This window comes from Macrobrachium nipponense, chromosome 38, assembly GCF_015104395.2.
Source record: "Macrobrachium nipponense isolate FS-2020 chromosome 38, ASM1510439v2, whole genome shotgun sequence".
Taxonomy (NCBI): domain Eukaryota; kingdom Metazoa; phylum Arthropoda; class Malacostraca; order Decapoda; family Palaemonidae; genus Macrobrachium; species Macrobrachium nipponense.
The window spans coordinates 5271484-5288394 of NC_061098.1; the positions used below are offsets into that span (position 1 = coordinate 5271484).

The window sequence follows — 16911 nt, forward strand, 5'->3', positions numbered from 1 at the left end:
TTCTCAATGCATTAACATTCGTATAAATCCAAATAAAATGAGAAAATGGTTATCCTCAGCTAAATAAACAATATGGTACTTATGAAATGCCATGGTGTTTTAGTTTTAAATAAAAAAATTTAAACAATTTTATTACAAATTCAGTCATACAAAATGAAAACAAATAGCACAGAAGCAAAACGCACAAACACTGGCTCAGTAAAAACACATTACTGCTAGACTGTTTCAGCCAGGTTACCATGATATGAATTACATTACGTACTGTATATTGAAGTCCGTTATAGCAAGGTTTTACCATATTGTGTACATAAAGTTGCAAACCAGTATGAAAAAGATTTGCATTTTAATGCAATGCTGCAACGTACCTCAAGTAATCCCTACAGTGTACCACATGAGGTGCACTGATGGCACTACCCCTTTACTGGCATATGATTTGGATGTAATTTTTAAATAAATGTTATAGTGGAGTTACAAAACAGTACAGCCTAAACAACAAATAATATCCTACCTGTTCAGCAACAAATCGGAATCCTTTGTCCTCTCTTATACATTCAAAAGTTTCCCCTAACAATGGATTAAAAGGTTTATGAGCTGCTCGATAGATTGATGACGCATACGCAGACACTGCAAAAGCTGCTACCAACACCATTCGATCACCATCATTTTCCAACCCAGCAGCTTTATCCAATAACTCACTATACTCAAGTTCTTCACACATCCGCTGCAAAAGAATAAAATAACTGTCACTATCAGCAGCATAATTACAGACTCATCCCAGCTTCTGACTTACTCAACCTCACAACCAATAAAACTTTATAAAATACATAATTATGGTTACTTAGATTAAAAATGTGTGTTACAAAAATACTTTACTAGCTAACAAATACTACAGAAAGTTAGCATTATCTTTTCAGCTGCAGAACTACACTAGTGCAATAATGATTTTAGTATAATGTTCATTCAAAATGTTAGTGACCTTGTAAGTATCTAGAGTTAATAAAAAAAATCTCAATCAGTTAACTGCTCTCCACCAACTTTCAAAACTGGTGAAAATAAAATTCGCAAAGTACAATGAAAGCAATATTGGTGCCATTTCATCATGTTGTAAAATAAACTAATAAATTATTGATGGGTCTATTGCTGCTGTTTTTAGCCTAATCTACACAATTATATTGCTCCAACACTAATTTGAAAGACCATGTCCCTAAACCCCTAGTTGCCCTACATCTATGCATGACTGAATCTCCTGACAATCTATACAACAGTGTGCCATAATAAACTAAAATACAGTATAATTTTACAATATTTCTTTATTATTTATTATACAACTTGTTGTGCAGCACTTTTGAACTCCAAGTAAATTCCAGCAATAATCAGAAATGTTGGCAAAGCTGACACTGATACAACTCCAGGACCTGGTAACACATAGGCTACATAGCACAAAATGATGTGCATTTCACATATACTTATTTTGCATTCAACATAAATGTCGTGTTAAATATATTTACTTTATGTGAGTATAGACTTGCAATACTGAACTGAACATGTAATGAAGTTTGTAACTGCAAATTAATGTACTCTTTCCATGATTTCTCCTCTATTAGTCTGCATAAAGTAGAAACCTATTCAGTATTATTTGAAAAATGTGTTCATAATTGATAATCATGAAATATAGACATACAGCATGGAAACTAGTCATGTATGCATTGAATTTCAACAGGTCCTGCAAGTCAACAGTGATGAATGCTTCACCAATGTCAGTTTTGCTAAATTTCCCACACATATCTAGTCTTATGATCTTGACTACAAAGTATTAATATATTACGTAACTTTTACAGTATTTCTTAATCTTGTACCATGTTTTATAATCTAACCTTTTAAAAATGCTGAATGATGATGCAAAAATGATAATGAGCTACAGTCCCCAATGCACACACAGTATACGCATTCATTATTATTTAAGGTATATTATTACGTGCATAGAAAAAATAATGTACAATATGTGAAAATACATATATGAAATAGAGTATACCATCTTGGCTACACATATAAAGGAAAATTGAGAGGAAAATTTACTAATGAACTTGAATAATCAAGGCATTTATCAGGTTAAAATCTCTCCCTATAGCAACAGAGGTAGGACCTTGAACTCAAAAAGACACTATCATTAACACCAAGGCCAAATTAGCCTGGAACACTGGGACAATATTAATCTCAAGGGGAGCGTAGTTAAATGTTCCTCTACTATCGAGTTTGTGAAGAGGATGAGAAAAATTTTCCCATAAGAGAAAACTTTTGCTAGGTTCCATGGCAGTAAACAACTTGTGTGTAGGCTAAAAAAAAAAAAAAAAAAAAAAAAAAAAAAAGAAAAAAAAAACTGAGTTTGCATCAAGAGAAACAGATCTTTATATGCAACCTATGCCAAAAGCCCATTTTTGATGTCTGAATTTTTTTTACTTTGATCTTCGCACTCTTAGTGCAAGACAATCTCAATTTTTGAAAATATGGCTAACAGCTCTGGTAGGAGGAGGATTTTTTTTTTTTTTTTTTTTTTTTTTTTTTTTTTTTTGCCAAGCATTGTCATTTTGTCTGACTTGATCCCAAAAAATATGGCCTCCAACAACTGTTTTGTTTAAAAGTACATTTCATCAGAATGAGCAAGCTGAAATGACTGAGGATCTGATAAATTATTTTTTTTCTCACTCATAAAAAGCTGCTTTATACCCAACTGTCTCTTTCTGTACAAAAACAAAAACTATCTTTCCTACATTCACACCAGAATTATTACATACGTACATAAAACTTTGGAACTTTTGAAGAATAAATACCTCTCACATTTCACAGTTAAACCTAAAACAGTCAGAGAGGCCAGTATCCCATCTACTTCAGCCTATGTTTACTCCAGCTCACCCAGTTGATCAGAAGGGCACTTGAGAATCTACATGTCAATTGTTGAAAGCAGTTTATATTTTTCCAGGGTATCCAAATTATAGCCTTTCACATATGGAGTACCGTCCTTCACATGAACTAGACTGGCAATGTATTGACTAAAAATAAGTACAGAGTAGAAATGTTTTTTGTGTTCAGTATTTCTACTTTGTGCTGTTTAATTCTTTGTATCATTACATATTTGTGTTCTTTTGGATAATACTTTTCCAGTAGATTCTTAATGCAGTTGTGTGCCCGAAGGTATTAGTGTTTTGTGCTTTTTTCCAGTGCGTTGGTGCCTGTGCTTGGTCCTTTGTCTCATGGAGAGCAGGCAGGACCAATGTTGCTGTGACAGTCCATGGGTTGCCTTATAATACTTTTATGTTACATACAGCAGTATAGTTCCACACTCAGTGTGTATTTCCTACAGGGGTAAAGAGTGTTCTTGTGATTCCCCCTACCTTGAATGTGTGCTGACTGGCCTTCTCAATGAGAGTGTTATGGGAAGAGGAGGAAGAGGAAGCCTAGGAGGGATGCTTGTCCAACAAGGAGCATGTGAATGCACATCCAATAAAATATGACAGGCTGGTAAGCCATTCATCATTTGAGGGGCTTACCTATGTTCAAACAGACACCACACTAAGTTATATCTGGTCTCATCACTTCTACTTCTGCAGCAACTTTCTTTTCTGGAGAAGTATTTATGTGCATTAATGTGCTGCTATCTCATCTGAGTTATGACTCACGACATAGAACGAAATCATAATTTTTCCATTCCAAATGTTAAAATAAATTTTCATAAGACATAGTGGGATATATTTGGATACTTGTGTAAAAGAACAGCTGTAATCACCTGAGTTACAAATTGTTACCTTACACAAAAAATTAAATGCATTTATGAAGACTTACTTGAAGCATATTAAGGGGTTCATTGAGAGTTACAGGCATGCAGACTTTCGATAGATCTTTGCCAATATTTTTATACAAGAAGTTCCATACGGAAAAGTCCTCGGTAATAGGTCTTGGAGCTGGGAGGCGGGTACGACGTCCCGTGAAACACTTTCCATCTTCTTCAATTTCTGCAGCTAAATTCAAAATAAAAGAAAATAATTAGCTCTGAAATATAAGAAGCCTCTTCATGATACTATGATACAGAAACCTCAAAAGTATGTCTAAGGAGGTTTTGGTGCTCCTCCTCATGTATAAACCTTTCTGAAATGTGAAACTCACTACGAATCTTATACTGAACTCATTTAATATAAAACTCTTGACAAGCCACTACCAAACAGAACTGGGATACTAAGGTTACTAATAAAAAATCCAGTTTTTTTTTTCATCTTCACCAAGCAAGCTGAAAAACTTTTAAAGCAGCAGATGCCAAAGAAACTGTAATTCACATGGAAAAAATGTAAATACCGGATATCACAAATGCAGTCCACATGCCCAACTGATGAATAACAAATTTCAATGAATAACCTTTACACTTAATCTTTATAAAATCAGAAAACGAGCCCACACAAAAAGAACACTACCTTAAATGAAGAAAGATGGAAAGGAAAAACACTAAAAATGAAGTATTGTCTACGTACTCATGTCTAGTGCATTTTAAGTTATGGAAGTAATCGGAAAAGGCAGAAAAACATGACCAGGAGAAGTACCAGGTGCACATCTAATTGTCTCGGTAGTAGATAGTTTAGTGGAAGACAACCAGATGCCCTAGGGTGAAACGCTGATAGTGAATTGGGCATAGGGGAGCGAAGACGATGGGAGTCTGGATGTTACTTCTCAGGTTGTTCTGGGGGTTGCTGACTTCTCCAGAGGGATATCAGTATGTTTGATTCTGTGTGGTCTCTGCCAATATCATTAACCAATCCTCTCTGTGCGTAAACGGAAGATTGGACTGGGAGACTGTGATCTTTTTCTTTATTAAATTGTGTGGTAAGTCTCACAAAGGAAGGGGGGGGGGGGGGGGGGGGGGGGTCTGTACATTAAAGGACATTCCACCTTAACGTACATCTAAAAGGGTAAGATACTTTCACAAATGTCAGTACAAAGATTGTTATTTGGTTAAAGTACCTATAAATACTATTGCTCTGTCAAACACAAACCTTAACAACAGGCTTCACAATATACTGTATTACATAAAAATGATATGCAATTCTTCATATAAAATATTACAATGATTCAATGAATTAAATCAAAATGAAAATACTTATAAATCGGCAGTAATTTCAATAATACCCACACTTGCAATATAAAAGAATACAGAGCAGCTACCCAAACATTTCAACAGATTATTTTCAATACAGTGTATTCTGTATAAAACAACTGTTACATAATCACTATTACAACTTTAGTTGTTTAAACCTTGAAATACAACAGCTGTTTTCAAGTTGCCATCTACACTAAATCTATTAACTGAATTATCTATAATAATTTAACAATCCTCCTTGACAGTTACTAATAACAGTCAACTATAAAATTTATCACTATAATTTATGAAGACTAGTGGGATTTACATCTACACCAATGCATACTACTGTACACCATTTATCAGGATTTACTTATTCATTGGACCTAAAATCTTAGTCTGATATGTTCCTATCAACAATACAAAGCATCTGGAATTACTTAGGATATTCCAATCTCTCCAACAGTACATTCACGTACAGTACACAAAATCTACAGTAATAATCCAGATCACAGTTACCAGCACAGTCTTACAGTTTATCTAGTCTCACACTAACAACTGAGATAGAAATGTTTAAATTAAAAAAAAATATTGTATCTAATTTTAATTATTACTTTTTTCTGGGCAAAAGACTGATTCAAACTGAATCCAAACTCATACTGACTCCACATTCAGGCAACCAACCTACCGACAGAGAGAATGCCCCTTCAAATGAATTCAGTTTGGTTTCATTCATGAAGTATTCATGCAGTATTCATAAAATACTGCAGTCTATTAATCTTTCTATTATTTCACCTAATCTGGGGTAATGTTACAAATAACCATGCTAAAGGCATCTATAAGAAAAAAAAAAATAATAATAAATTTTGTTCAAAAAATGTATTATTATTTGTTCTTACATCAAAGAAAAAAAATATTCCACATGAAGGAAACTAGACTGACAAATTACATAAATACGTAGATAGGGAATGATGCAGTGTATGTTATGATCTTCAGAAACATGGATAATGAGAGTATCAATGAATGAGAACCTCACTCAACATGAAAGTGGGTAAAGCTATACAATTTTAGCTTACATAAAAGACACCATCAAATCTGCGACAATAACTTTACATGACTTTGGCACAATTCTTACCTAATATGACCTTATAATAAATTGTGTCCTTCCTTCCAAATACTATACATTTAATGTACTGACTTTATCATTCTTAGCCCATCCTCCTGTCATAACAAGAGACATTTCCACCTACTTTCTGCCTCCTGCCTGCTATTCTACTTTTATCAACCCAAAATTCTCCCATACAGCACTCCAAATCACTAACTTCACAAACAGTGAAGTGCTTCACTTGTTATTTACATATATGTACATTCTGTTTTAGTTGTGGTTTTATTGAATACTAGTACGTACTATAGTATTTGACCACAACAACAAAAAAAAGCCACTGATGCAACCCAAAATCTGGAAACTTTGTAATGCTGGAAATCTTTCCCATTTCCAAGTGCAACTGAATTTTCTAAAATCTGCAATGGATAAACATGGTTCAGAAATGGTCACATGAATACTGGAAGCCTATATGGAGTGAATTTACTGAATAACTATGTTTATGCCTGGGACTCATGAATAGAGAAAATCTTCAAGGTAGTAAAAGAATTTGGAAGGGAAGGATTTGTTGATCTAACAGATGAAGTGGAAGAACAAACAGGAAGTCATATAGATATAGTGAAGAACTTGGAGACCTTATTAAATCATTAACGTAAAAAAAAAGATCAAGAAAAAGAAACACAAGAGGAGGAGGTGACATGCCCACATCTTCATGAGGCACAAGACTTAAAGGACAAAGTTAAGGATGTCAATCCATGGATGGGAAGCAGTACATAAACCATCCGTGGCATTGACAACGATACAAATCTCTTAGAATAGCTTCTGGATGAAATTCAAAGGTAAAAAAGCTTCCTATCACATTGTTTCCTATTAGGGAACCTTTGGAAAAGAAATTCTGCTGAACTCAACTGTTCTTGACATTCCAAAAGAAACTATTTGTTAAGGCCTAATTTGTCCTTTGTTTCAAATACCCAATGCAACATTATAAGGTAACATATGATTCATTTTTTTTGGGAGGAGGGGGGTTGTTTTCATACCTGCATGGAGTTTGTAAATGAAATAAGCATAGTACTTGTGATTATCACTCATTGGAACTCCTTCAAAGAGGCAACTATACATCTCTTGTTTTAGGCCCTTCTACTTCCTAGCTTGATTTTGTATAAATACAAAATGGCACATTCAAGGGGTGTACTGTTCTCTGTTATAGAGGCTCTGCTATCTTACATGAATACATGCTTGTGTAAGGGGAACTCAATACTATTTCCCCACATATATGGAGGGATTACTACTATGTATAAATAGAAAAAAATCTTAATTTTACTAAAGGCTAAACTTTTTGTCATTATATGTATAGTACGGGAACCAAAAGTTTCAAGGACTTAGTCTTCACATAGTAACCCATATCCAAAAGAAACTAAACCATCTGCCTTTGCTGTCAACAAATGAAGAACAACTATCTTCTTAACTGAGTTTTAAGGATGATGTAGTACTATCAAATGGAGAACTACATATATAAAACAATAAAAAAGTCAATAAACCTTACAAAAACCATGTATCACTTCATACAATTTAACAAAGTATCTCGAATACAATATCAATATCATTTTCTGAACACTTACTGACATCCTCACTGTCCGCAACTATGTTAAAAAAGAGAAAAAATTCCGGTAATAGAATATTCATATACTACAGTAATAGACACATTTTTCTAAATCTCTCATTGCATTTTCCATGAGATTAAGGGTAATACACCACTTATCACGTATAATAACAAAAAAGATACTGCTACTATACATGGATGCAGCATGCCACAAACTATACAACAAAACAGTTCAATTGATGGGTATGGACAAACAAGAAATCACCAACATTGTCAATATCTTTTTGGTGACCGAAAAAAAACAAAGACTCTTGCAGGGATACTTACCACTTGGGTGAGCATCTGTTCCAGCATCACTTGCTTCACTTGTAAAGGAACTATTATCAGAGGAAGCCTCAGAGCTTGTGTCTGTACCACCTGCATCACTAAATGCATCAGCAGCATCAAAGTACTCGGAAGCACTAAAGCATGAGCTACTCTCATAAGATAAAGAAGTGTGAAGCGACTTGTGAAGCTGCAAAAGAGTGAAAAGATATTAAGCATTGGTATCCCAATGGTGACCTGGTTTGCCAAATTTCTATTCTCTAAGTGTATAGTATGTAGTATTAAGTTGTCCAGAATGGCTGAAAAAAACTAATTATTTTGGAAATTATCAGAAAGATAATTTTCCAATTTTTCATCAATATGAAATCTCTATTATCATAAGAATATAAAATGCTCAAATATAGACAAAAATGACTAGCTACCCTTGGATGAAGATGTCATCCTGCATGCACCAATTTCTCATTAAAAATAGTAACAAAATTGTTCACACACTGTTTACTCTTGGTGACAGTCCAAAATATAAGATACTATTGGCTTCAAATAATACTAATATTACAAAATACTACTCTACTGGGCTTATACAGTTTTAAAGTCATATCCTTTAAAAAAGCCTTTCACCCAAAACAAAAAGCAAATATGCTTGTGCTGGTATATTTTTTAATCCAAAGAAAACTGTTATTTTATCCTAGGTCATTGTTTACAGCATGATGTTTATTACAAATAACATAAGTGGTCAATAAAAATACAAGAAAATTACGAAATGCCTCAGCTAATAGGTAAACATACAGAACCTGAACGAGTTGCTGCTATGATTCTTCCCCCAACCTAAGAATATGACAAGTGTTGAATGAAAGGAAAGCATTAATATTAGGAACACGGAATACTTGTTTCCACTGACAGATAGATATCACTGTGCCCTAACACATACTACTTGCATAGCTACAATAAAAGGCCTGTTCACAGTCTGGATGCATATAGTACTGAACATTAAAACATACAACTCTATGTTATGTCACCTTTGTTCAAAGTAATGCTTCATTAAGGTTACTGTGAGGATAAAAAAAATCATGAGTTATTACCATCTCAGACATGGAAGGTGGAACAGAAATATCCGTCAAATCGGAATCAGCGTGGATCCTTGCAAGACGTCCTCTTAGCTCAGCATTCTGTTGCAAAGCCTGCAATTGCAAGATTACAATTACATTCAAAATTCCCAGTCACAAATGAAATCATTCTCCCATAATAAAATATTACCAAATCTTTATTTATAAGGCTCTATAGTATACCACTTTCACTTTTGAACTATTTAGTGTATTGGTTTTTTATTTGTTGCACTGTAATATTTGTATATTTCAATATTTTGTATGTTTATTGTTTTTTGTATGTTAGTATAACCTCAATATTTTCTGAGTTTATTTACTTTCCACACATGTCAAACTACATAATATTTTTGCTACCTTTTGTATGACTTCTAACAGCTGTTTCCACTGACTGATTTTGATTGCTATAGGAGCAGACACTTTCTGATACTCCATTTTGACTTCAATGTTTAAGTTTTCACTGAACAGAGTGAATTTTTGGAGGAAAGTAACCTTTGTTAGTGTCCTATTTACAAAAGGAAAAAAATATTTTTTCACAGCTATATATACATAAAATGAGAAATCTAAAATTCTGTGACTTCTCTTTCTTCTTTTGGGAGTCTGAAGTAGGCAACATCGCAGGGTATAAAAAAATCTTTACATTCATGAGCCTTCTATAATAGAGTTGTAGACAAAAATCTGTTGCCTCATCTTTTTTTAAGTGTAAAGGTGAACAAGACGGCTAACCTTGCCCCTCTTCTAAGTGAAGGACTGGGGAAACGCAGGTTAAGATTTTATACTACAGTAGTATGTGAAATAATCAAGCATACCTCCACTGAACACAAGAGGTGTCACTTACCTGATTCAATGAATTTCTAAGAGCAGCAATAATAGAAGTATGTTGTGGGAAGATAAAACATTCGACTCTGACTCCAATGCCTGACGCAGTTTTTTCTCTCTCACTTTGAATTCCACGAAGAACTTGGCATATCTGACTAACAACTGGAAATATAATGACAAAACTTAATGGCCATTTTTACTGCCTAAATCTGCTATGCACATACTTACAATCATTTAGAAAAATGACTACAGGTATAGAGGATCCATACCAACCATAGTTAAACTGTTTTACAACAGAGCACAGCATTTACATTAGCCCGTATTTGTGGCTGACCTGAATCCTATAGAGTTCCTTTTGTGATTCAAACAAAGAAAAAGATCATATGCTGACTGGACAGCTATAATGGGTCCTGTATTCCAGACAAGGAAGAACCCTCTTTGTCATGTGTCTAGTATGTTGACAAGAAGCTGTGTAGTATTCTTGGACTAGATTAATTTCCTTTACCTTGTTCAATGTTCCAACATTTAACTACTATTTATAACTCTGATTTTGCCTTTTTTCAACTCCGTGATAACAAAGCCCTGTGCTGAGTAAATGTTACAACTGCAATGTATAGAATTTTATTCCTTTGTGTAGATTGACTGAATGCTTCTTTTTGCTTGTGTGTATTACTATTTTCATCCTGTGTTCTCTCTCAAGAGCACTGGGCTTCATGTTTCCTTTTGTTTAATCTGTGACATGAAACCCACAACTACACAAAAGGATTGTGCTGATGTTGGAACCTTACAAATGTCAGGAGCCACCAGCAACTGTAACATCGTCATCATTCCATAACAAGACAGGAATACATGGCAGTCTGGACCCACAAGAGATCCTTTGAGAAGGCTGGTATCAAAGACATGATTAGCTCTTTCCTTAGATCCTTAAGTCTCTCAGCTAAGACTTGAAAAGGAACCATGTCTTTCATAGAAGGATATTAGAATCATGCATGCCCATCTGAGGACAGGGTGCTTTGCCTCCTGGAGACTGTTGCCAAGCTCCTTTTTCATCCAAGTCTACCAGCCAAGTCTTAGCAAGCATTGATCAGTCAATCACTTTGCATCACAGCAGTTTCTGCAATCAGTCCTTGCAGCTTCAAATCTTAAATTGGTGCAATTAGATGTGTCCCATGGAACTGAGGATACTTGTGAAAACTAGTTTTGTATTAAACTTGTTTTGAAAATATCTTAAAACTCATAGGTTGGCCTAAAAGAAATTCATGTGAGAGAGCAATTATAACAAAATAACTGCCTATACTGAAATTGTTATGTTAGATATTCTGACATAAATCTTCTTCAATAATTGCTAAATTAAAGAATGTAATTCGTATTTTACCATGTAATTTTGCACTGCATATATATCACTTAAGTACTGGATCATGTGGGGTAGCCATCAAATATCAGTGACTTAAACTGATCTTCAGCACTAAAAAAATATATCATTTAACTAACCCTTAAACGCCGAAGTGGTAAAAAAAAAATGTCTCCCGTGTGCTGGAGACGTTTCAGAGTGAGCGCGGAAGCGGAAAAAATATTTTTTTCAAAAAATCATAGCGCGCTTAGTTTGAAGATTAAGAGTTCATTTTTGGCTCCTTTTTTTGTCATTGCCTGAAGTTTAGTATGCAACCATCAGAAATGAAAAAATTATCATTATCATATATAAATAATGCAAAATATATGATAGCGCAAAAACGAAATTTCATATAATTGTATTCAATCGCGCTGTGCGCAAAACGAATAAAGGTAACAAGTTACATTTTTTTTTCGTGTAATTTACATAAATTGCGATCATTTTTGTATATAACAAATTGTAAAACGATAAAAGCAACACAGAGAAAATATTATCACAAAATAATGCATGAATTCCGTAACGCGCGGACGTAAACATATTTTTTTCAGAAATTCACCATAAATCTAAATAATGTCCTAGAGACTTCCAACTTCTTTCAAAATGAAGACAAATTATTGAATATTACTATACTGGAAGAATATTAGCTTACAAATGCAGTTTTTCGACCATATCTGACGAGTTAAAGTTGACCGAATGTCGAATTTTTTTATATATATGTTTATATGCATTATTTCGGAAATAAGAAAAGCTACAACTTTCAAATATTTTTCGTTTTATTCTACATGAAATTGCGCACATTTTCATATATAAAACTCTATGAAATTGCCTAATATTGAAACGGAGCAAATATTCCGAGAATGGGACTTAGGCATTTCGGAGATTTGTGGCGGAGAATCCGCGCGCGGAGGGAAGGAAAGTTTTTTTTAAAAATTCACCATAAATTTAAATATTGTGCTAGAGACTTCGAATTTGTTCAAGATGAAGATAAATGACTGAATATTACTAGACTGTAAGATTTTTATCTTACAATTGCGTTTTTCGACCATTTCGGTAGAGTCAAATTTGACCGAACGTGTTTTTTTTCTATTTATCGTGATTTATATGCAAATATTTCGAAAATCAGAAAAGCTACAACCTTCAACTATTTTTTGTTGTATTATACATAAAATTGCGCACATTTTCATATATAAACGTTATGTAACGGCTAATTTAAAATGGTGCAAACATTACCACAAATCGCACGTATGATTTTTTTTGCGGAAGAGTTACCGCGCGGACATAAAGAAAATGATTTTTTCATAAATTCACCATAAATCGAAAATATTGTGCTAGAGACTTCCAATTTGTTGCAAACTGAAGATAAGTGCTTGAATATTACTAGAATATAAGCGTTTAGCTTACAATTGCGTTTTTCGACCATTTCGGTAGTCAAAATTGACCGAAGGTTGAAAATTTGTCACTTATCATTTTTTATATGAAAATATTTCAAAAATTGATAAAAGCTACAACCATGGGTTGTTTTTAGTTGTATTGTGCATGAAATTGCGCACATTTTCATATATACAAACTTTATGTAACGGCTAATTTAAAATGGATGCAAACATTACCACAATCGCATGTATGATTATTTTCGGAAGAGTTACCGCGCGGACGTAAGGAAAAAGTTTTTTCATAAATTCACCATATAAATCGAAATATTGTGCTAGAGACTTCCAATTAGTTGCAAAATTAAGTTAAATGATTGAATATTACCAAAATATAAGAGTTTTAGCTTACAATTGCGTTTTTCGACCATTTCGGTAGAGTCAAAGTTGACCAAAGGTTGAAATTTGGCACTTATTGTTATTTATATGAAAAGTATCTCAAAAACTGATAAAAGCTACAATCATGACTACTTTTTTGTTGTATTCTATAAAAATGCGCACATTTTCATATATATACTCCAAGTAATGGCTAATTTAAAATGGTAAAAAAATTATGTCAAAGTGACGAATAATTTCCGAGATGTCACAGATACTTTTTAGTGCGGCAAGAAAGAAAATTCGCGATTGCGCGCCTGCATAACAATTGTAAACAAAACAACACCTTGATCAATGAACTTCCAGCATCCCCCAAGGCGCGTGATTCAAGAGTTTTCGGCTGAGGGTAGCAATAAAAGTATGTCGCGAATTTTTAAAAAAACGTTTTGTATGTCGACGTAAAATACGTCCAGTCGGCACCCGAGAGACATATGTCGACTATACGTTCAGTCGGCACCCGTAAAAGACAGAATATGTTGACGTAAAATACCGTCCAGTCGGCGTTTAAGGGCTAAGATATCCCACTGTAACAATGAACATTTTCTTATTACACTAGATTTGATCTGTTGCATCACTTTATAAATGTTGCAAATTATTCACTATGATTGGTTTTTAGTAATGCTAAATACACTGATATTTCCTGGTACTGCAGATGCTCTGACCTCCAAGATGTACCCCAATATGTATTGGCAAGCAATATTTTTGAGAGCAAAAAACACAAGGCAACACATTCATGAGTTGTTGGCTCTAATTTTTGGTTGGTGTGCTGCATGCATTCAATTGTCTCTATAGAACAAGTAGTCACCTTGAATAATGATACCCAGCTATTTCTTCACCCTTAAATACACATAACACACAAAAGTATTTCAAATGTCTACCCAGCTATAAAATTGGCATTTTGTATCAATCTTTCAGAGAACATAAACATTTGACAATAACAGAAAAAAATGCAAAATGTATTTTTGTTATACATTTAACAGAAAATGAACACACCTTCTTTAGCTAAAACTGTGAAGTCCTCCCTGGAAGAGCTCTCCATTGAAAGTGTGATTTGTGGTGGATTAGAGAACGAAGTCTGCGAAGTTGGGGATGGTGTGTTTGGAGGCTGATTACTTGCTACAACTGCTGACGCATTGTCAGAGTAACTATGTGGCCGCACATATTGATTCCCATGAGCATTATGAAGAGCTAAAGTTGGATTACTACTACTGAGAGGACGAAGTTCACAAAGGTTACCATCAACTTGCTGTAAAATAGAGACACATCTGTTCATCAAAAGGTTCAATAGAACAAAAGCATTTCTCATCAAACAAAAATGAAATTACATAAGCTTCTGTTAAGGCATTTAAATATAATTAAAAACACATTTAAATACAATTAAAAACAGACTCTAAATATCCATCACACAAAAACGGCTAGTTTAGCTTTAAATGCCACTGATTTCTTAATAGCTAGCTCTTTAAATCTATCTATTTTTAACTTGGCCTTTCCCTCTTTAGATAACATAATTTTCATCTATTTACATTTGTTTTCGTTTGGTTCGATATACAAAATCGAACTAATTTCAAATGATGGAATTCTTTATTAAATGTACGAAAGGTGCTGCAAAATTCATAGAATATTGAATTTTCATGATTCACTTTTAACATCAACTTACCTCTTCTAAACTTATATTCAACTGGACAAGATTACAAGAAAGAGGCTGTTACCGCACTTGCTAATGTCAATACACATCCTAGCATAATTCCCATATTATGACAGTGACTTAAAATGCTCAGGCAACATATAGTATCTGCTACCACATTCCTACCCATCCCTGGAAAGAGCTCTGCTAATTGCCTCCATTTCCTTTTCTGAGGAACTTTTGCTACACTTAAGATACACCTTGAGAAAGTGAGGGTGTATCTTGCCAAGATGACTGGTAAAGTGAATCAAATCTCATCTCATCTGCTAATCCCCCAAAGAAGATTAAGATGAAATCACGGTAAAAGACTAAGGATCACCAAACATTACTGTATAAAGTGGGGAGCAAGAAAAGCTTTAATAACAACATACATGTTGGTTAACTAAATATAATATGTCAGGCATCCAAAAGGATAAGGAAAAATTTTAGTATCAAGTTACACGAGCAGATCAACCAACACCTCCAGATCAAACACTAAAGGAAGAAGCAAACATAATAAGAGTCTACACTGCTGGAAGAAAGTAAAATATCCACAGCAAATGTTTTCCATGATCTCAGCCTCAAAACAACCAACCAACCACTTGACTGCTTCTTGTACATATATATATTTCTTGTCATATACATCAACAAAACAGAAGAAATTAGCAAACAAATACCAGAGGGGTCCCACCAACTCCAGAGCACTTATTTATCACTAGCAATAAGTAACAGAGCCTACCAGTGGCGGCTCGTGGATCATTCATGGGGGTGCTGTTACTGAATTTCTTTTTTAGATTCCTTCATATTAAACTGCATAAACACACGCATTATATATATATATATATATATATATATATATATATATATATATACTATATATATGTGTGTGTTTATGCAGTTAATATGAAGGAATCTAAAAAAGAAATTAAGTAACAGCACCCCCATGAATGATCCACGAGCCGCCACTGGTAGGCTCTGTTACTTAATTTCTTTTTTTGATTCCTTCATATTAACTGTATAAACACACGCATTAATATATATATATATTATATATATATATATATATATATATATATATATATATATATATATATATATACATATATATATATATATATGTATATATATATATATATATATATATATATATATATATATATATATATATATACATATATATATATATATATATATATATATATATATATATATATATATATATATATATATATATATATATATATATATATATATACATATATATACATATATATATATATACATACATATATATATATATATAATATATATATATAATATACATATATATATATATATATATATATATATATATATATATATATATATATAATGTGTGTTTATGGAGTTAATATGAAAGAATCTAAAAAAGAAATTAAGTAGCAGCACCCCCAGAATGATAGCCACGAGCCGCCACTGAGCCTACATGTACATACAAACAAATAAAGAACCTATGGAAATTACATAAACAATGAAACTAAAAGAAATTCACATGAGAATATAAAATATAATAAGCAAACAGAAGCATATTATCATACATGATGAAATAGATACATAATTAAACAGTACTACAAGGAAATATATCAAATCATCCTAAACACAGAAATAATGTTTTTTTTTTTTTTTTTATTTCAACCTAGCCATATCTTATGAATACTAATGTTCAACATACTGCCATGGACTGGACAGTGTTCCAGTTTTGCAGCAAGGGAACAAAATGCTTCCATTATGAGCCAATGATGAACTACAACACTACATCTGGCGAGCAATAAACATACTATAGCATAAGTTACTTACAAGAGAAGGCATAACTGCATCAACCTGATCAGTAGCTCCTTTACCAGGGCTTGTGTTAATAATTATTTCACCTCCAGTTGATTTATTACTTTTGTGTTTCCTTTAAACGGAATTTTCTCCTTGACTGGTAGAAGGTGTTGTTGGTTCCCCATGCTAAAA

At 33.3% G+C, this 16911-nt stretch overlaps 1 protein-coding gene across 1 annotated transcript in view; it reads right to left on the reverse strand.

Annotated features, from left to right (window-relative positions):
• Nucleotides 1-16911, reverse strand: part of LOC135209572 (oxysterol-binding protein-related protein 3-like) — an 88703-nt gene that overhangs the window by 23392 nt on the left and 48400 nt on the right. Inside the window, exons 16-17 of the mRNA XM_064242245.1 lie at nucleotides 3838-4013; nucleotides 509-721 (exon numbers count right to left, since the gene is read on the reverse strand). Of these exons, the coding sequence (XP_064098315.1) occupies nucleotides 509-721; nucleotides 3838-4013 (389 nt within the window). The remainder of the gene's footprint in view (nucleotides 1-508; nucleotides 722-3837; nucleotides 4014-16911) is intronic.